The sequence below is a fragment of the Pleurodeles waltl genome, chromosome 7 (genome assembly GCF_031143425.1).
Source record: "Pleurodeles waltl isolate 20211129_DDA chromosome 7, aPleWal1.hap1.20221129, whole genome shotgun sequence".
NCBI classification, from domain to species: domain Eukaryota; kingdom Metazoa; phylum Chordata; class Amphibia; order Caudata; family Salamandridae; genus Pleurodeles; species Pleurodeles waltl.
In genome coordinates, this window is record NC_090446.1 from 1,085,331,696 (window position 1) to 1,085,353,446 (window position 21,751).

General features: G+C 42.0%; 1 protein-coding gene across 2 annotated transcripts in view; it reads right to left on the reverse strand.

Annotated features, from left to right (window-relative positions):
• The window catches only part of TOM1L1 (target of myb1 like 1 membrane trafficking protein), a 501,668-nt gene that overhangs the window by 42,042 nt on the left and 437,875 nt on the right, over positions 1 to 21,751 (reverse strand). For both annotated transcript variants that reach the window (XM_069200030.1, XM_069200031.1), the window contains one exon: positions 18,666 to 18,740. In XM_069200030.1, the coding sequence (XP_069056131.1) occupies positions 18,674 to 18,740 (67 nt within the window). In that variant the 3' untranslated portion in view covers positions 18,666 to 18,673. The remainder of the gene's footprint in view (positions 1 to 18,665; positions 18,741 to 21,751) is intronic.

A 21,751-nucleotide genomic window follows, 5' to 3' on the forward strand; every position in this document is an offset into this window, starting at 1 on the left:
ACCCCGACCCCCAACATCACATAACTCACACACACCCGACACGCATGCAGGCACCACCAACACACACATGCACACACCCCGACATACATGCCAACATCCACACATACACTCAGACACGCACACCCACATTCAAACATACACGCACACATCCATACAGACATACCCACAGACATACACGCACTCATTCCCAAACATGCATCACCCCCACAAGCATACACGCACTCACACACCCCCTCTACACACTCAGACGCACACCTCCATGCACGCACACAACACACAACACTCCCCTCCCCTAACGGACGATCGACTTACCTGTTCCGTCAATCCTCCAGGAGGGAACGGGAGCCATGTGGGCAGCTCCGCCGACACCACACCGCCAACAGAACACCGCCACGGCGAATCACAGGACGTGATTTGCTGGGCGGTGTTCTGTTGGCGTGGCGGTGGAGGTGGAGCAACCTCCACTTCCCCGCCTCCCGCCAGTATGGCTGTTGGCAGCTCTCTGTCCGAAAAAGGACGGAGAGCTGCCAACGGTCATAATAGGCCGAGCGGCAAACAGCCTGCACTGGCGGTCTTCCGCACGGCGGTCCCTCCGAGATCAAAATGATCCCCTATATCCCTCGGGATGAAATGGAGACGAGTAATGGAGTTGGGCCGCTAATGAAGCCATGGGGTCCCTTGAATGCCCTTGAGGCAAAAGCATGGCCCTGGTCCAAGTTGAAAGCCGCAACTGCATATGTGTCAATAAAGACTTGCAAATCTTTAATAACAGTCTGAGTGTTAGCTGAGCATTGTGGCCATACCCATAGAAATCTGGAGCAAGAGTCAACAGTGAATAAAATATATTTGTATGCACTGTCCGGTGTTAGGGGACCACAATGGTCCAAGTACACACATTGTAATGGTTTGTTGGAAATTTGGATAGGGTGTCTGTAGTGGGCATTTGACAGTGGAGCCCTTAATTTGTTGGCAGATGTCACAACATAGGACATACTGCTTGGTCTGTTTGTATAGTCCTGGCCACCAATAACGTGCCTGATATTTTTACTTCTGCGTCAAGAAAGCCTCCCATTTGGTAGGAATATTTAGCAGGACATGCTTTTGGATAAGGCGTGCCTTCACCCCTGGCTTTCACTGCAGCCCATATGTCATTGTCCGGTTTTGTTCCAGAACGAATTACTGCAGCAACAAAAGCCGTAGCTACTGCTGATTTGGCTGCTTCATCAGCCAGTGTATTTCCAGCAATGTGTATTCCAATGCGCTGGTGTCCAAGTGTATGTACAACATGGACATTTGGTAGCATTTCCTTCAGATCCGCTACTTTCCCCCACAGAAATCTGTGTTTGATGGTGTTGCCTTTAGAATCTCTGAACCCATTCTGGCGCCAGTAATGTAGGTATTCATTGACGGACTGGACACAATAATTTGAATCACAGAAATTAGTGTTAGCTGTGCAGGATCTGTATGTTCCAGTGCCATCACCTGAGCCTTTATCACTGCTAGTTGTGCTGTTCAATCCCCTAGGGTTTGCGTGGATGTATGTTGTGGACAAAACTTATTATCCTCCATGTAGCCACTTACGACTGCACAAGCAGCGGAGTATTGATGCTTTGTGCCTATTGCTGATTGTGCTGAGCCATCTGTGTAAATGACTCTTTGATATTGATCAATAGGCAATATATTTGCCAGAACTGGGTATTCTAGTTCATATTGCAAAAATTCTTGAGTTTGTAACTTTGGTTTGAAGATTTAGACAACATCAGTGTCTGTCAAAGACGTTGCCCATTGAATCCAATGTGCATGTAATGCTCTAGCGTTTGGAACACTGGCTTTGGTAACAGCCTCAAGGGCTGGAATTGGAGATATGAAAATAATGTGTTTGCCCTGGACTAGTGGTCTTTCTTTAATGACAGCCATCTGAACAGCAGTGAGATTTTTCTCAGTGGGAGCAAAGCGTTGTTCTGCTACTGAATGCAAATGTGATTTGCATGCGATCGGGACTGTCTCACCCTCATTGAAAGTAACATAGGTGAAACCAATGGCACCAGCAATTACTTCGATGACCAGATTTTTTTTATTGCCTCTTGTGTGTAGGTGTTGTGCTGCAAGCATGTCTGCTTGCAAAGCTCTGAGAATACGTGCGTGTTCGACTGTCCAGAATTTACTGGAAAAGTCAGGACGTATTAAGTGATATGCATGATGCGTAATTTGTAACGTAAGTTCTGCCAAAATTTGGGAAATCCAATAGTGACTGGAGTTTTTTAATTGTATTTGGAGGTTGTAACTGCACGCATTTTTCCAAGAATTGTGGTGCTGTGCTTTTTCCTTCACTTGATAGCTCGTATCCCAAAAACAGGACGCTAAGGAAGGCTATTTTTGTTTTCTTGAAGTTTAATTTATAGCTGAATTCAGCAAATCCCACAACAATACAGGCTACCCATCTTAGATGTTGCAGTAATTAATCATCTGTGAGATATATATCATCTACATAGGACAATGCTTCAGGGTCAATGTCATGCAATATTGAAGTTACACAAGCCAGGAACACTCTTGGACTGTTCTTGTACCCCTGGGGTAAATTACAGAATTTTTTCTGGGAGCCTAGTGCACTGAAACTTGTTAGGTCTCTACTCTAGGGCGCTATATTTTGGCAGAAGAAACCATTGGAAATGTCCAGTGTTGTTTTGTATTTTTTTGTGCACTATGTTGTTCATAAGTACTGTGCTGTGAGAGTTTTGGATAGTATATGTGCGTGTATGATTGTTTAAATGTCTGTAGTCTAAGACTATTCTGTTTGAATGACCCGGTTTATCTACTGGGAATAAGTGATTATTCATTGGTGGTACACAGGGTTCGATTACACCCTGATACTCTAGTTGTGTGAGGATTTCCCTCATGGGTGCTTTAGCAACATGTTGTATTGGATACTGGGTTTGAGGTTCACGTTGATTTTTAATTGGGATTACATGATAGCGGGAATCTTTATCCCACCCTACGTGGTTGCGATATAATGCGGGTGCCTGTGCCAATGCCCAATCGATGGTGTAGGATTCTGCGAGCTCATTGGGAACAAGGGTTGAGAAAGAAGGTTTGATAACATCTTCCCCATATGGGCAAGTACAGACAAATTCAGGTGGCCAATCCCTTTCGGCCAATATCATATAGGTATACAACGCGTTCCCAAAAGATTGCGTTGATTGTGCGTTCAACTGTAACGTTACTTTGTACACCCTATCAGGTGTGGAGACCCTCTTGTCCACAGTTTCAACTTGTAAGAAGTCATCAGTTGCTTTCACCTCCAGATGCTCTTGAAGATTCCGACAAACTATTGTGACCTCTGCCGCACTGTCTAATAGTACTAGTGCCCACTTCTTGTTCTTCAATAGAGCCCTCTTCTTGAGTGGCATGACGAATCACAACTGCTGACACTTTTTTCTTTTTAAATTGGAGTTTTTGTTGGAGAAGTTTCTCTTGTTTTTTTAACAGAAACTTCTGTAGAGCATTGTGATACCTGTCTCAGTTTCTCGTACTCAGTTCCTTGCTCTGACCGTCCACCTCTCTCACTACATTTTTCTGGTGAGTCCTGAAAGGAACGAGATTGGCGTGTATCAGAATATTGATATCTGTCAGGCGTTTTAATATGAACTCTAATTATGAGATTATATTTATTTTGTGGGGTCTCCATATGCAGAGATTCTCCCCTTTCTTTTTTAAGTGTTTGTTGTTTTTTATCCCAGCGTTTCTTAGACCCCTCAGGAGCTTGCTTGGTAGAATATTTATTAGATTTACCTTGAAACTGTGGTTTTGTAGGTATGGCCCCCAGACTATCTTGACCAATACTAGAGTAGGTCTCTGCAATAACCTTGGCAGCTCACATTCTTGATCCTGTGGAGGAACATCCCTGAGCCGCATGTGCACTGCTAGTGCAACTGCTTCCCCTTTAAGGTTACTTAATATGATTGAGGATACTCTGGCAAAATTGCCCATTAGTTGCATCCCCAAGTCCCGGGCCGGGGCAGCCCCGTATTCATCTTGGATTTGTTTTGACACCTGAGGTAAGTTGGCATGTGTTAGTGTACCGTGTGAGGTAGAATAGAGCGAGGCAAATACCGTGCCCCAAGTATTGCATTTGTCTACTGTGGGAACCATCCCAAATGGCACATAGTTAATATTTTATGCTTATCCTGAGGTCCCATATGGGAAAATACTGCTTCCAGTGTGTTTATTTTTTGAGCTAACTAAAACTGAACCGCTTTTCGTTTACCAGGTACTTTACCCATTATCATATGTACAGTCGCAGGATTAATGCCTGGCATTACTGCATGTGGTTGCAATGGGGCAGCACATGCTGGCTTTGTGTTTAATGTTTGCATTACAAACTGTACTAATCATCTGTAAATTGCCATCAGCTCAGCATACAAGCGACAGACTTCAGCTACTGTTAAATTTACTGCAGCAGGGTGAGGTGTATAAGTGTCCAATAAAGGACAGGTAGGACTATCATTACTTAGAGGACCTAACCTAACATGTAGAATTGTATGGGGTAGGGTGCCATCAAGCTAATTATTATGTTCTTGATAAGACAGAGGTATTTCTAGATATGCATCTGCTCTATATTGTGCAGGTGCATTTGCGGGTGTATAGTGATGAAATGTATTTGTGTTTCCATCGGCTGCTGGAAATGTGACCAAAGAATAAAAAAATTCTGTTCTATAGGCTGGATGAGCCTTAACAACAAATGTAACTTGACCCCCCTGGGCAGTTAGGCCATGTGCCAATAAATGTGTAGTATAGGGTGGTCGCATATTGACTGCAATTGTTACCTGTTGCGGGTTTTGCCATGATGAATGGTATATTTAGTTCAGAGATAAGCACACCAAATAGGGATTATCCTTTTAAGGTTTCAAGCTTGCACAACCTACAGCGTTAGTTAGGTACTCCCTACTTAGCTGAGGAGGAAAATCCTTAATTCCACCAACGTCTCCATATATAGTACTGAGTTGTCTTTGTATGTAGTGAGACAGAGATACTCAGGACGACCCGGAAATTAGAGCCTGACCAAACTTTGGCAGTGCCATGTCACGTAGGCTCTCATTATTCTAATGAGACTACTGGATTTGGGCGGCAGGATCACTTGCAATGTGGGGGACTGAGTCTGAACCCACTACAGGTGACACCTGTCAGCCTAATCCAGGTTTTGTTCCGGGTAACTAGCGGTGCCTCATCTCCACCCAAGAGTAGGGATGATTGGGCAACTGAGGGCATGCACAATTGACTCCTCAGGGAAAGCGTGGTCAGTCAGATGTCATCCGTTTCTCTCATTACATTAGTCTCACATACAAAAGGACAATCAGAGGTAAAATACAATTCAATAAGGTTTTATTGAAGTAACTGCATCTTAGATAATAAAGCATGTACTGCAATAACTAAGACGATGAAGCATGACTGGATTAAAATTGTGACAAGGAGAGTGAAGCATAAAAATAACGCTACCATATTGTCACTACGATCATTAAGAATTGTCCTACCTAGCCTATGTTAGAGCACAGCATGTTAAGCTATAATTCTGCCCTTCAGGTTCCCCAGGAAGACATCATCCCTCATATCTGAGCAAGAGGCTTGTAGTCTACACAAGCAGCTGCAGCAAAACACTCAGCAATCAGCATACAGTGGTGGTCATCTGGATGGAATCTCCCACTAATGTACATGGGTCAAAATAGTGTTTTTATAATAAAACAACTGCTGTTCCAAGAAAGGATCCCCACGTAAGAGTGTGTATGGTTCTATGAATACTTGAGACAAAGCGTTACCATGTTTGCTGGCAACCTATCTTACTGCAGCTTTGAGAAAAGCACAGAGTGAAAGAAATGTCTTGTTTAAGAATGCAGTGCTGGCCTAGGCAAAGAGCAGCTACATAGAGAAAATAAAACAAGACTGCAAATGCGGCTATTGTTAAAATAATAAAACGTAGCTGAATAAAATATGTCTAGGTTAAAGAGCACAGGGGCAGGCTTAGTTTGCTAAAATAATGTGTAAGAAGCTATAACTAAAATGGCTACACAACATGATGAATCTTCCCCACAAAGCTTGATGCACTTTAGCTTCTTTTGCAATTGTTTTAATGATCTTACAAAAAGGTTTCTAATTCTGCTTACACACAAGCAGGGAATTAGAACCTCTAGGCTAGCTCTTGTTCATCTGCAACAAATGGACTCCCCCTCTAAATGGGTCAACATCTGTTCTTTCCTAAAACTTGCAATTAGTAAAAGGAAATCTTTAATGTTTTAACTGGAAGGTAAAGGCATTTTATTAAATCAATTTTAGATTTTGACACTATGCTTTGTACATTATAAGTATTAACTTGTTTTGTAGGCCAGCACCTAGTGTGTAATTTATGGTTTTTGCCAGGTAGCATTTTGTGTAGTTGAGGATTATTGCATGCTGCTGATTATTTTCCAAACTGTATTTTAAACTTTATTTTTCTCTTTTTATTTCTATTTTTAAAAGTGATGGATTGTTTTGTGTTTTTAAGTGTACTTTTATGGTCATATTTGTGAACAAAATAAAGGGAATTGATTGATTGAGTGATTGATTGACTCCAAGTGTCAGCTAACTGACATCCTGTTTTAAGCTACAGGGACATAACAAACTCCAGATGCCTCCCTGTATTTGCCCTGCTGACATGCTGCCAGGAACTGCAACTGAATGTGCAAATGGACCTGCCAGAGCCCTCAAGGCCTCTGCTGGAGTGAGTTCCTGAACCCTAATAGGGTCCCCTCATTTCCTGGACCCATGGTGTTGCATCAGTTGAGCTCCCTCTGCAAGAAAAGGAGAAATGGTATCAGTTGAGCTCCCTCTCCGAGAAAAGGAGAAATCCTGAAGTTTGGGTTCTTCGCAACCGTGATTGGGCCTGTTCACGCCAAGATCTAGCCACTCGCACAACTCTTTGCACTGCAGCAACCACCAGCGATGACAAAGAATGCAAATTCTGCACTTCCCACTACAGCATCCGCAGCCCAGGGTGGCCATCAATGCGAATCCCCAGGAACAACCATCTGCAACACCTGACAGGATCTTTGCATAACAGTGATGACCATCTGCGACACCCGGCCTGCTCTTTCCACCACAGCAAAGACAGTCTGTGACACTTTCCCTGCTCCTCACTGCCCCTCCATGCAAAAGAAACTATTTGTGCAGGAGTTTTGCAGGCAACTCTTTCAGTGGGACTAATCTGGTCCTGTATCCAGGCATTGTTCCATCGCAGTCAGAGTGAACTTGTGACTTCCACCCAGTCCCACAAGAAGAGATAACTGTGAGTGACTCTGTGCTGCTAGGAGCTATATGTCACGACCGCCTCTTACGCCCTCTTTACAGTGGGTCTGGCGCACATGGCTCATGTTGTATTTCTCCTGTGGCACTTCATGGCCTTCTGCAACACCATGATAAACATCCCTCAGACTCCATGGTCCCACTGCACTTAACCCCTTGGCATGCCTCTTCTGATACCATTGTTCAATTTGTTTTTTGGCTAGCACACTTGCGAGGAATAGACGTTTCCTGTTTATTGATTCCAACTGCCATGACCTATTGACTCTACCTGCTAATGTTAACTGATTCCACCTGCTTCTGTTTATTGGTTCCAACTGCCCATGACCTATTGACTTCACCTGCTAATGTTAATCGATTCCATCTGCTTCTGTTTATTGATTCTAACTGCCATGACCTATTGACTCCACCTGCTAATGTTAATTGCACCGGCTTGCATTAAAGGTCAAAACCATTAGGCTGACAGGTGTTCTCCCATGTGAGCCACATGCCTTTCAGGATTCAGCCACACCCATAGAGTATTTAAACCACACCAGAAATTTGACTAGGTGCTTGTCCTCATACCTGTCCTGAGCAAGCATTAACCTTGTACTCACTTCCTGAGTCGACTGGATTCCTCCAGCACTCTAGTCTTCCTCAGGCCAAACCATCCTGCAGCTCTTGGGATCCTGATGCCATTTATGCTTCTGTCGTCTTCACTTCCAGTTTAGCGATTCCTCTTCCTCTTTGGCTCTCTGTGCTACAGCTACAAAGACTTCCTCTGGATTCCCGTTTTAAGTAGGAAAGACATGGTTAAGTACTTAATCATGGGTTAGTGTGCATTAATCCTTAGATTAAGCCTAAGACTATCTATAAGACTGAGTTCTGAATAGAGAATGCTTGCTTTCCAGAAATCGGACACTGCCTTTGTTTCAGTAGCTTTAGCACTCTGAACTCCTTTACAGAGTGGGCAATCCAGACTTGAAATATACCAGAACTGAAATCCGCCCACCAGTATCTCTTGACAAACTCTTGTAATAAGTACAAGAGAGCACTTATTAGAGCACACTATATATGTATACAAACTTGTACAGAGAACTGATTGTAAAATGATTCTCTGGAGTACCAGAAAATCCAGTCTTAAATTTTGATTTGTACCTGCTTTCAAGCAGGACTTGTGGCGAAGCCTGTAAGTGTACAATACAGTGAATAACTACATAATCTTTGTATGCGGAGAACTGTTGGTACACCATTCTTTTTTTTATTTCCAGTGCAGTACATCCACACCACAAAAGGTTCAGGCAGTGCAGAACCTCTTACACATTGTTGCAAGGCAGCAGAGCAGGACCGGTGCCGCAAGTCTCTCTTTTCTTATTTTGTCCTAACTCCCTTTCCCTCAAGGGCAGTGTAGGATTTAAGGGTTTAGGGTTCCCTGATCGTGGGCTGCCTGCCTGGGAGATAAGTGGTCCAGCATCAAGTCTTCAGTCAAAACCACATGAGAGCATGACACTACACGCACTATACCTACCTGACATTTTTTTAAATAACAGAACTCGAGTTCTACTGATTGGAGTTTTGTTGTTTTGGTTTCAAATATTTTATTAACTTTTAAACTGTTTTTCTAAATTATTGTGGAACTTTTCTTGTGTTATGTTTTCACTTTATTACTGTTTGATGTGCTGCATAAATACCTTTTACTTTGCCTCTATGTTAAGTCTGACTGCTTTGTGATAAGCTAGTTGAGGGTTAAGCACAGGTTGATCTGGGGTTTGTATGTGTTTCACCCTGACAGATTGAGTTTGCTGCTTTAGTAGGGTTTCACCCCCTTGAACCAGTAACCTAATTTACAACAATTACACTGAAGGAACAAAGAATCCCAGAACGACTGCTGAGGGCTTTGCTACAGTTGCACCAGCATACTTCAGCAAAGGTTAGATATGGAAAAGATGTGGAATATACCACCACATTTAAAATAATGTTGGAGAGTTTTATTCAACTTAAATAAAATGGCCTAAAAACGTACCCATCAGACATGGATGTGTGAGATGGAAGATCAAGAAGTTGCAATTCTATTGTTTACTGATGATGCTATACTCCAAGCCTTGACAGGCAAAGGGTTGTTTATTAAAGGGATTTTGGAACTCACTGCCACAGAATGAAGCATACGATAAATGCAAGGTAACTCAAATAGATGATTATAAACCAGAAGACCCCCTGAAGCAAATTAATACTCTATGTGAGGCGGCAGTAAATTGAAGATTCTGTTACGATTAAGCTGAAACTAGTCATAGCCAGCTCTATAGGATTTATAGGCCTGATACAAGTTATCGTGCCCCTTCAAAAAGACAAGAAATTAGGTACTATTAAAAACCGTGGGAGTCATTCTCCACTCCAAAGTTAACAATAGGTAGACTCATTAAACACCATTATGTGGAGGTGAACTTTCAGGTCATCAAAAATGCCCAAAATATTTTCTGACAAAACTCTTGATGCCAGACCCTGGCACTTCACCATAGATAGGCCTTAAGATTAAAAGCGGGCTGAAACACATAGAAGATGGTATTTCGCTATGTGCAGCATTACTGTGGACTAAGATACTTGTGAATCCCCAAGCCCAGGTGTAACTATAGTCTTTGAATGATGTAACTATCATGGATGTGTCTAAGATTAACTGCTGAGTAAACACCTAGAAGCATCCTTAAAATGATTGGGTTTTCTGAATTGTGAGAAAATACAAGTATATTTATTACAAGAAGCACAATAGTCATCAAGGTGAACTACTTCCAGATTAAAGCAAACATGATTGCTGGTATCACCATAGAAAGATACATGTTGCAGGAATACTTGCCGATAAAACTTAAAATAGCCAAGAACATTAGTGTATATATATTAGTGTATATATTGTTGTGCGGGGCCAACACTGTGTGTATTTAAAATGCAGGCTTAGAGCACTACCACTACGAGTAACTACTTCAAGATGCACAGGTAAGGAAGATAGCAATGGTCCATCGAAATGGAAGGCTTGGAGATATTTAGATTCTTTTCACTCATCTCCACACGAACCATAGCCCAAAACAAGTGTATTCTCGACCCTTTATAAGCAATTTGGCAGTAAGTCTATTAGGGAAGAAATAGTGCTGTGTTATGAATCAGATATGCCAGGTACGCAGGGCATAATGCTTTCATAAATTAGCTCACACGAATTGAACTAAAGAAGTAGGGATCAGCCTTTGCCTGAACTAAAACACTAATGATCCAAATAATTATTTCTGCCTCGAGAATTTTGTAATTGACATGATTTTCATAGCTTTTTAAATGTTGTAAAAAATGTATCTTTAAAATGGATATTAATGAAAATCACCAACTGTTGTGGTTTTAGCTGAAAAAATACATAAAAATGAAAAGAAATTAAGAATGTGTGAGAGGAGGGGAGGAATAGGAATTAGAAGTGCTGACTGGAGAAAGTGGAAAGTCGTGGGCACGAAGAAGGAAAAGTAGAAGGAGGCCTTGGTCGGGGTGGAAGAAAAATAAGTGCTTGCAGACACAATTATACCGGTTCAAGAACTATAAATGAAATATATGAATATGGTCAACTATTTTATTGGAATTCAGCTAGCAACAATAGAATGACGGACTAAGACAATCGTGCAGCAGTTTCAAGTAAGGTCTATGGGATTATATAGCGCAAACGGAACTACAAAGCAACTGAGTGATTTAAAACCCCAAAATAAACGTAAAAATTAAATGGATGAAGGTGAGAGAGGGGCTAATGGGAGGAGGATGATGAAGAAAGAGGAAAGGTTGAGGAATAATAAAGCAGGGAGAAGACCTTTGTGGAGAAGCATGGGGTAGGCAATCACTCCTCAGGGTATGTCGGAGGGCTAAACAAGGTTCACCTTTTTCCCCTGTCATTATTTTTGGGGCACATGTAACCTCACAAGTGTTCAGTCGGTGTTTAACAGCAGAAGGCACCACACACCCTGTGGTGCCTTTGTATAAAAATAGCCTTTGGAAGCGATGGTGCACATATTGAAGATTTTGTGTCACTTCCTGTGATCTTGTCAGTGTCAATGGACAAGTGATATCAGCCATGTGATAGGGGTCATCCAAACCCCAATATTCCTTTCTCTTGTAACAGCAAAATAAACGTTGAGCCTTTTATTGGTCCAGTACCGAGATTGGCAGGAAGATGGGAGGACGTTGGGAGTACTTCAGTAAAGGTGAGAGGCAGCCCATTATAACAGAGAGCATTAATTAGAGAGGGCAGAGGTGTAACACAAAGTGATGGTTCCCCGCTGCAGAATGTGAAGGGTCCATACGTTTCCCATATATCACAGAAATTCATTGGTATCTGATTGACTGTGGGCTCCTTAAAGAGTAATAGGTAAGCCTGACATTTTGAGTTCCCCGATGGCGTAGGGATCAGCGCTACACCAAGGGTAGAGAGAAGTTGATTTTCCTGCTATTTTTTTTGTTAGAGTTCTATTTCCATGTTCTCGATTCACCCAGCTGTTTCCCACTATTTGGCAACTCTGACGCTTTGTACTGTAGTAGTAAGCAGAGTCTGTGGTGCCTCAAGGTGGGCCCCTTTGAGCACCATGCCACACCCGAGGATACCCGAAGAACTGCCACTTCTTCTGGTTGATTCAGATATGTATTATGTTACGGATATTGACAGTGAAATGTCGCCACTCATCTTCGATGGAATCTTTTAGCTTCCAAAAGGAGGGTAACCTCCGTGAGGATACTTTATAGGAATATGAAGCACTTCTGAGATATTAATAGACATTTTCTTCAAAAGGAGGTGTGTGCAGGATGGGAATTTATTCGGTATACTTTTAGCTAGTTATTCTAAAATTATTGACATATTTGGAGTTATGTATAAAATCACCTGTGTATCCCATTCTCACTGTTTTCGATTTCACACAGTGGCACTGAAAAATCTGTTGCGCTAGTGCAGCCAGTTTTGGAAATGTGCTCATACATTGTACCCAGATTCATACATTAGATAAGCCTTGTACCAGGATTGAACTCTGCCAATTTCCTTAATTGATTTAGAGGGTTCAAATCTACTTAGTTCGCTTCCTGCTGGAGGTGGTTTGGCTCTTGGATGCAACAGATTAGTGAAGGTTTTCTTTGCCCAAAGGATGCAATTGAACTATACTAGCTTTCGAGTTTACAAGGGAGTGCTGACATCCTAAACTGGGGTGTTCCCACTTTAGTTGTGTGGGATAAAGTGGTCTTGTGGTGACTGGATTCCATTGTGAGATATTGTTGCAATACTTCCAGTAAGTGGACAAATTAGATTGTCTGATGTAAGATACCAGCTGACACGAAATGCCTTAACTGATTATAATAACTGCAAAAATAAAGATAAAAACAACTATCTCTTACTTCTAATATACGGTTAATGAAAGTTATTTTACTTCCCTTTTATCAGCATCAACCTCATTCCTGTTTGCTCCAGCATCATCAAAGCTTCCCAGTACCCTGATGCAGAAAGACATGCATTTCCATTTAAAGAGGCTTTGGGCTTTGCAGGAACAACTAACAATCTTTAGCAGAGGGTTGTGCCATTGCTGAGGGCCTCCCTGGAGCTTCTTCGGGTCAGGGGGGCGGCGGCTCGTGTTCCCTACCAGGGAAACCATGGCAGAGCCAGCACAGGGCTGGAATCATCGGGAAAGGAGTGCAGGATATTGAGGATTCCACGTTATGTCGAGGACTTGTTTGATTCAGGTACTGAAGGGGAAAAACAGTGTTTTAAAGGATTTGGAGGTTTTGTGTGCTGGGAGAACCCTACTTCATATATAAACTGTACAGCAATTCATTCAGACCATATGGTGGACAGAGCAAGAGGGCTGGTTGGGGCCAGAAAAGAAGGGGGGAAGGTGGCGCCTAAAAATGGTTTGGGACAAGTAGCGTACTCCGTGCGGAGTGCTAAAAAAAGTAAGAGAAAGAGTGGAAGTCAAGAGTTTGGCCTCCCTCCAGAAACCTTCTACAGTGAGAAGTAGGGCGGAGCAAAATAATAGTTTTGTTAGAAAGAGACTGGATGTGAATAGTGGTGGAAGTTTGAAAAGTAGGAAAATCCGGGTTACCCCATCTGTAAGGACCTATTTTCAGGGGCACTGCCAGGATCACCTAAAATATCCAGGAGTGCGAGCATGCAAGAGGTGGACAAGTTAGAACCTGCTGCTAGATTCGAGGGCATGGGATCTCTAGGAGGTCTGTAGGGATTCAAGAAGAGGTAAATGCAGGGCAAGATCTCCAGCCGCCCGTGGAAGATCATGGGCACTCAATTGCAGATATGTTGAAGGAATTATCTCTGGAGTTGAAGGGTGGTTTTGAGACCTCTAATGCTAATCAGGCAGAGATTAGGAGTCTTTGTGAAGACATAGGGAAGAAAATCAATGACCTTGCGGGCCCAACAGCTGTTCGGTAGGAGGAGGTTGGTGAGTTAAGGATGGTGGTAGAGGAAAATAAAGAGCAAATAAGACACCTAAAAGAAGGGGAAGTAGGGGCAATGGCCAAGATGGAATCCTTGGAAAATATTCAGAGGAGGAACAATCTGAAGTTTCTCAGAGTCCCGAAAGGTTTGGAAGAAGGTGACTTAAAAGGTTTTATGGCTCGACTAATAAAGCAGGAAGTGAATGTGGAAGAATCAGAAGAGGACATTGCTAAGGACATTTAAAGGGTGCACTGGGTACCGGCGAAAATGCCCTCTAATAGGGATAGACCAAGGAAAATATTAGTTTATTTTCAAACATATGAATTGAAGGAACATATTTTGGACCTGGCGTTAAAAAAGAAATCATTGTCAGTGAATGGATCCCCATTTGAAATTAGGTCAGACCTAGCGTCTGTGACTTTAAATAAACAGTGGGAACTGGGTAAAAGAACTGATATACTAAAAAAGCTTGGTGCAACAGCTCAGTTAAAATTTCCTGCTTCCTTAAGGGTCATGGTGAATAACAAAATGTATAACTTCTCGGATTGGAAGGAGGTAGACGAGTTGATTAGGAAAATTGACAAAGAGAGCGGGAATGGGAAAGGTCTGGTCTAAGTTTCTATTGTTTCCTATTGTTTTTCCCAGTAAGGAGGTTTTGTTATGGGGGTGATGCCCCAATTCAGGTACGGTGACCCTCCTCTGACATTTGTCAGATTAAAGATTGGGTGGGTTCCCTGGGAGGAGTGTGGTTGGGTGGTGTGGAGGGGGATGGTGGTGGGGAGCACCCGGTGGGGAGCATAAAGATGAAAAAGGCAAAAAAGATCCTCATTGATGTAGTTAGATGGAGGGGGATGGGAGGAGGGAGAGGGTGTAAGAAGGGATTTGTTTTTTTTATTTTGGAAGATGGCAGTAAAGAATTTGAAACTCCTGTCTTGGAATGGTAATGGTCTTAGGGTAAAGGTTAGGCAGAAACAGTTGGTGCAATACTTGAAAGATGCCCCATTTGATGTGTTGATTTTACAGGAAACTCATCTTTCTAGGGAAGAATGTTTTGGCGTTTTTAAGCCATGTAGATGGATACAGCAGATAGCTAGTTTAAACTGTACAAGTGATAGTAAAGGGGTGGCCATTTTAATCAAGAATCATGCTAATATTACTTTTGTGGAAGGCCCTTTGGATAATTCTAGGAGGTGGGTGTTGGGAAAGCTGTCTGCCGTTGAGTATACCTTCACGTTGGTAGGATACTATGGTCCCAATAGAGATGATATAGGTCCATTAAGGGAAGTCTCAGATCTTCTTCTACAATGTTCAGATCCGATAATATGGGCAGGAGATTTCATTGTTGTATTGAATTATGATTTAGACAGATCATCGGGTAGCAGATCAAAAATAAATGAGAAAATGCAGGCTCAGAATCGGGTAATGATGGCCCAATGGGGATTATACAATGCCTGGAGGGATAAGAGGGGGGTGGAGAGAGGTTACTCTTATAATAATAAGTAGTACCGGCACCAGTCCAGAATTGATTATTTCCTTCTGGATACTGTTTTGAGGGATTATGTTGAGGCAGTAACACATATTGGCGCCCATTTATCAGATCACTCGGCAGTTAGTTTCCATCTTAGGCTGCCAATGAAAAGGAGTGAAAAAAGGTGGACTTTAGATAGAACACTGCTTTTGGAAGACGAGGTGGTCACGGAATTGCGAGCGGATACAGAAGACTTTTTTAGGATAAATATGGGCTCAGCTTCCTTAGCGATAGTTTGGGATACATTTAAGGCCTTTTTGAGGGGGCGATTGATTGGGACAGCTGCATATAGGAGGAAATTATATAACAAAGAAATAAATAGGTTGGAGAATCAAATATGACAATTGGAGCAGAGAATGTTAAGTAAGGAGCAGGGAGAAGAATTTGATGAGTTATATAAGCAACGTCAGGCAGCTAGTTTGGAGTTGGCAGCTCTTTTAGACCATAGGATTAGATTGAGATGTGAGGCTAATAGGGTGACACATTTTGAGTATAGTGAGAATAGTAGTAAATTGTTGGCTTGGAAGTTAAAATCAGATATGGTTAGAAATCGGGTGATAGAAATTCGAGATGAAGATTCGAGTGAGATTAGAAAAGGTGGCGAGCAGGTGGAAGAAGGTTTTTTAAATTTCTTTAAGGAATTATATACAGACGATTTGAAGCCTCCTTTGAAGGTAATGAGGGGATGGCTTGGGGAACTAGATTTACCTACTCTGAATGAAGAGGAAAGAAGTGCGGTTAATGAGCCGTTTCAGCAGAGAGAGATAGAACGGGTCATTCTTGCAGGCAAATTGGGTAAGGCATTAGGGCCAGATGGGTTACCCATTGAGGTTTATCGAGCATTGGGTAACAGTATTTATGAAGTTTTTAAGCAATTATGTAATAATATTATGGGGTTTAATGAGAATCTCCCTCCTTCTTGGAAAGAAGCTATTATTATGTTAATCTTAAAACCTGGTAAGGACCCCAGGAAGTGTCAGTCATACCGTCCAATACCATTGTTAAACTGTGATTATAAAATGTTTGCAAAACTTCTGGCTGATAGATTAGGGACTGTTATGGGGAAACTCATACATATAGATCAGAAAGGTTTTTTGAAGGGTAGATACATGCACGAATTAACACAGGGTTTGGTAGGGTCGATTGATTTAGCCACTTCTCAGCGTATGCCTTTGGCTGTGGTAATGGTGGATGCAACAAAAGCATTTGACAGAGTTAATTGGAGCTAGTTGATTATGGTATGTGAACTTTATAAACTTGGAGGTCAATTTATTAGAACATTACAAAAAATCTATTTGTGCAAGAATTTTGGTTAACGGTTTGCTTACTCCTCCGGTAAAAATAGAAAGAGGGACGATACAGGGAAGTCCACTATCTCCATTATTGTTCGATCTCTATATTGAGCCATTGGCTAGCAGAATTAGGAGAGATAAGAGAATACTTCCCTTCCGGTGCGGAGATCTAGTTAGGAAGGTCTTATTTGCGGATGATTTAATGATTTATACTTCGAATTTAAGTCAGGCCAAACCAGTTCTACAAGAGTTAATGGAGGATTTTGGGGGACTCTCTGGTTATGCTGTTAATAATCAAAAGACCAAAATTATGGCTTGGAATATGGAAGTAAATGACTCAGTGAGTATAAAGGAAGAAGTTAAATATCTGGGGATTATGGTAACGCACAATATATGTAAAATGGCAGAAACAAATCTTGGTCAGGTTATGAGGGAGGTGGATCTACTAATGAAAAAATGGCTTAATCTTCCACTAACTATTATAGGTCGGATTAATGTTGTAGAGATGGTGATTGTTCCCAAACTAACTTTTATCTTCAACTCATTGCCATTAATGTTTAACAAGGTTGCTTTAAAGAAGCTTCAAGGGAAAATTTGCAGTTTTATTTGGGCATTCAAAGGTGTTCGTATATTGTGGAAAAAACTTAGAAGGAAGAAAGAAAATGGTGGTCTGGCGGTTCCTGATATGCAGTATTACGCATGGGCTTTTTTATTAAAAAATGTAAGGCAGATTCTTAACTTACCAGATCATTCAGAATTGGGGCAGGTGTTAATCGCTATGATGGATGGACAGGAGGTTCAGAAAAGTTTTTTGTATAAATTTGGGGATCCTAAATTCTTAAAAAAAAAATGTTTTAAGATAACACAGGATTGGGCAATGCTGTGGTATGAGGTGAGAATGATCACAAGGTTGTCGTATTATAGTGTGTATGCTCCGGTCTGGGATTCTCCTGGTTCTCCAGAATGGACTAAAGATGCCCTGGCCATTCCATTGAAAGAGGCAGGATTAGTGCAATGGAGAAACTTGTGTTATAACGAAGAAATCAGGGAGTTTGAAAATCTCAATATAGAGGTAGGAGGAAGGTTGTCCGAGTTTAAATATCTTCAGATGAAGAGTTGGATAAGGAATGTGACTGAGGAAGTGGGAAGTACTAACGGAGTGGAGGACCAGATGCAGCTGGATATCCCGTTGAAGAAAGAAGTGGCTAGATGGTACTGTACTGGCTGATGATGGACATCGTTGATGGTGAATTTATCCTTCCGGAAGAAATCTGGAGGGAGTGCTTGCCTGAGCCTTAGCTTAAAGATCTTTGGCAAGTATCTACTACACTTCTTTATAATACTGCTAAACCTGCTACATTAAGAAGAAATCATTTATTTTTGATTCACAGAGCTTTTTGGACTCCCACAAAGTTCTCCAGACTGAGACAGGATAACGTAGTGAGGTGTATGAAGTGTGGTTCTGCTTCAGCCGATGATCTACACATGTTAGTAGACTGTCCTCTACTCTGTGGATTTTGGCAAGAGGTGGGTGAAGCAATTAAGGAAATTCTTCCCACAAGTCCGAAGGTAAGACCGTCGATAGTGATCTTTGGTTGCTCATATGAGGCGCAGAAGATGGGTAGAGATGGAGCTAAACTGTTGTTCTATATGATGCTTGTGGCAAGAAGGAAGATATGTAGGAAATGGATCAGTCATGTTCCCCCTACTCTTGTTGAATGGAAAAACTCTCTAATCTATAATCTCAAATTAGACTGTCATAAAGACCATAAGAGAACTAGATTTTGGAATCCCTTGAAGCAATGGTTGGGAATTGGGGAGTTATAAATAGGTAGGATGTGATCCTATGATTATACTCTTTCCTTTGTGTTCCACACCGGATTTCATGTTGAAAGTTTTTCCTATACAGGGGAGATGTAGTTGGAGACGGGTGGTGAGCAGTTGTGTGAGAACCTTGCTGCCCCCCTGCAGCCTGCCCGCGGTCTGTGAAAGGAACTTTGGAAGGTAAATGAGGATTAAAAAAAAATATCTTTAAAGAAACAATATTCGTGAAATGGAGATTTGTGTATTCATATCTGCAGCAAAAATACTTTACCAGTTCTTTTAGCATTCTGTGTTTTGTTTGCCTTCTGTCTTGAAGAGGTACTTGTCAATCTCTTCATAAATTGCTCTAAAACAGAAAACAGAATTAAATTGATATTTTACTTAAATCATTACAGTAGTTTATTTTGCTTGGTCCATAATCTGATGAATCACAGAACCATTCACTCTTTAAGCATCCAAAAATGAAGCACATCTGTCAGTAAACAATATCTGTATTTTGTCACTGTAAATAAAAAGTGCGCAAAATTTTACAGATCGGTAATAACAGTGCATCCAGAAAGTCATGGGTATGGAGTGTTGACGTGATCATGTTTCATGCGAACAGATCACGTGGCAATCTCGTGCAAATTATGGTTCTAGACCAGTGTTGATACAGTGAGACAATGTGTCAAACACTGTTTCAATCAACGAATAACCCAGTATGAGAAAACAGGGCTGATTGAAGAGGCCCTCTGCTTTTTGGCCCCATTTTTTACTTTTTGCTGGTGTTTTCCTGACTCTAATGGTGCCCTGGGTACTGCTAACCAGTCCCAGGGCCTATGCTCTGTGTAAGATCAGTATGCAAATTAGGCCAATTATAATTGGCTAAGACAACCTACCTATAAGTCCCTAGTATCTGGTAGGGGCATGTAGGTTTAGGGACCCTAGTACATGTAGTGCATCCATAGGTGCTGAGGTGCCCAGTGTCATTTTAAAGGCAGGCCTGCCTTGCTGGCTGCTTTTAAATTAAAGTTTCATGAAAATTCCACTTTAGAATTAAAAGTAGTTCCAAAGTCTTAAACTATCTTATCTTTACATATTAGTCACCTCTAAGGTGTGCCCTATGTGCCCCTAAGGCTGGGTGCCATGTAACTATAAGCAGGGACCTTATAAAATAGTTTTATAAGCCCTGGTGAGGCCGAATTTGTTTTTCCCTCATTGTAGTGAATGGCCTCCATAGGCTAGAATGGGGAGACTTTATCTTACTTTATAAAGTCCCTTTAAGTGTCAGATACCTTAAAATTGGTATCAAATTAATTGTTCTAATAAAACCCACAACTTACAATTGTTGGATTTAATATAACTTGTTCAGGTAAAGAGTTTTAAACTTTATCTAAAAAGTTGGCAACTTCAGCCCTGAAGTGTTTTGCTGCTTTGATCTGATTGGCCAGCCTCTGGCAGCCTGGCCAGGCTGCCTTGATGAGGTGTGAAGTAGCCTGGGCTCAGCAGAATGGAATCTGCCTAGGGGAAGAGAACTTCCCTCGGCAGACGGAGAGGCAGGAAGGGGGGAGGGCTTAGTCTTCAAAAGCAGGTAAGGACATTTGGAGCAACCCAGCACCTCCCTCACATCCTGCAATCCCAGAAACTTAGGTGCCCACCTGATCAGATAAGGAGAGAGCAGGAGAAGGGTGTGTTTAAGATTTGTAGCCACACCAGTGGGTGGGCTCAGCCAGATGTAATTCCAGCCAATATGGATTTTTGAGGAATGTTGCTCCCTGGGATTGATTTTTGCCACACTTCCCAGGAAGTGATCATCACAGGGGGAAGGACCAAGCACCTGATTAGAGAACCAGGACCCCCCTGTTTTTCCCCCAGGAGTAAGCATAAAACTGGCAGACCTGCACCCACACGTCAGATCCCTGTCAGATTCCAACAAGGAAGAACATCAGGTGAAGTACTGCCCTGTTGGACCCATGACCTGCACCTGGTCACTGCACTCTGGAGTACTGCACCAGCTGCACACTTGGGCTCCACCAGAAGAAGGACTTTGTCTGGATTCAACTGGTTCAAGGAGGGAATCCCAATTTGCTACAGGTGAAAAATTGCTAACCAGAGTTCCCTGCCTCAGATCCTGAAGGAATTGACCAGCTGACCACTGTCCAGTGGCCGTTTTAGAGTTTGAGCCAGGTGCATTCTGGGAGTTGTAGTCTGCACCCTCAAGGAGCAACTCAGAGCTTCTGGAACCTTGGGGTGAGCTGTGGACACTTCAAGGACCCAAAAAGGACCTCTGGAAGAAGATCATGAGGTTTGGAGACGTTTGGAGCAACTCCATAAGTTGAAGAGGTGCATTGTGGGAGTTGTAGTCCCAGCCCCCAAGAGGCAAACTAGAGCCTCTGAACCCTTGGCTGGTGCTGTGGACCACTTTCCTGAATCAAGAAACACTTATGAAAGTAAGTGTGACAGTGTTACCTCATGGGTGGCCTGAACTCTGGACTTTCTTCCTTTCCAATCTGACCTTTTTTACCCTTTGAGCGCTAGTTGCTTCTATGTGCTAGAAAACATTAGTTCTTTAAAAAATCATATCTCTGGTTCCCCACATGCAATTTTATTTGTTTTGGTGTCATTTTAAAAATATAAATATACTCTATTTTTATAAATTTGTATTGGTTTTCTACTGTGTTTTGTGTTTTACTTATTTACTGTTTTGTGATTTTTAAATGCTTTACACACTAGTCTCCTCAATTAAGCCTTGTCGCTCGTTTCCACCTACCAAGGGGTGAGCTGGGTTTCATTTATTGAGACCTAACTGGACCTAAGTCGAGGTTTGTGGCCTATTGCTAAGTGTAGGTACTTACCTGCCCTTACCAATAATCCATTTTCCAACAACCAGTCAATCAAATCTTGAACTGTTCAAATCTATTTGTAACACATTGACTTTTATAGCTTTATTAATGATTTTAGATAAATCACCAGCAGATTCAAAGGTATTATTACCCTTTTTTTCTACTCTTTATAGACATTGTTTTAACTTTTTTACTCTGTTTGTTATGTTATCATTGTTTTTATAGCTTACTAATCACCTGTGAGAGCATTGAGGCTCGCTTGTAGCAGGTGTGTGAAGCCCACCCAGGGAGCTTACTCAAATAATAAGTCTTCAGCTTCTTGCAAATGTGAAGAATAGGAGGATGGTCTGATCTGTTGCAGAAAGTTGTTCCAGGATTCAGGGACCATGTACGAGAAGGTGTGGTCCCCTGCTCTAGTTTTGTGTATGCGTGGGGTGTGAGCTACAAGGAGACCTGCAGAGAGGAGGTGTCTGGAAGGCTGGTGGTTGTTCAGTTAGGCAGGGTCAGTATTGTGGAGAGCTTTGTAGGTGTGAGT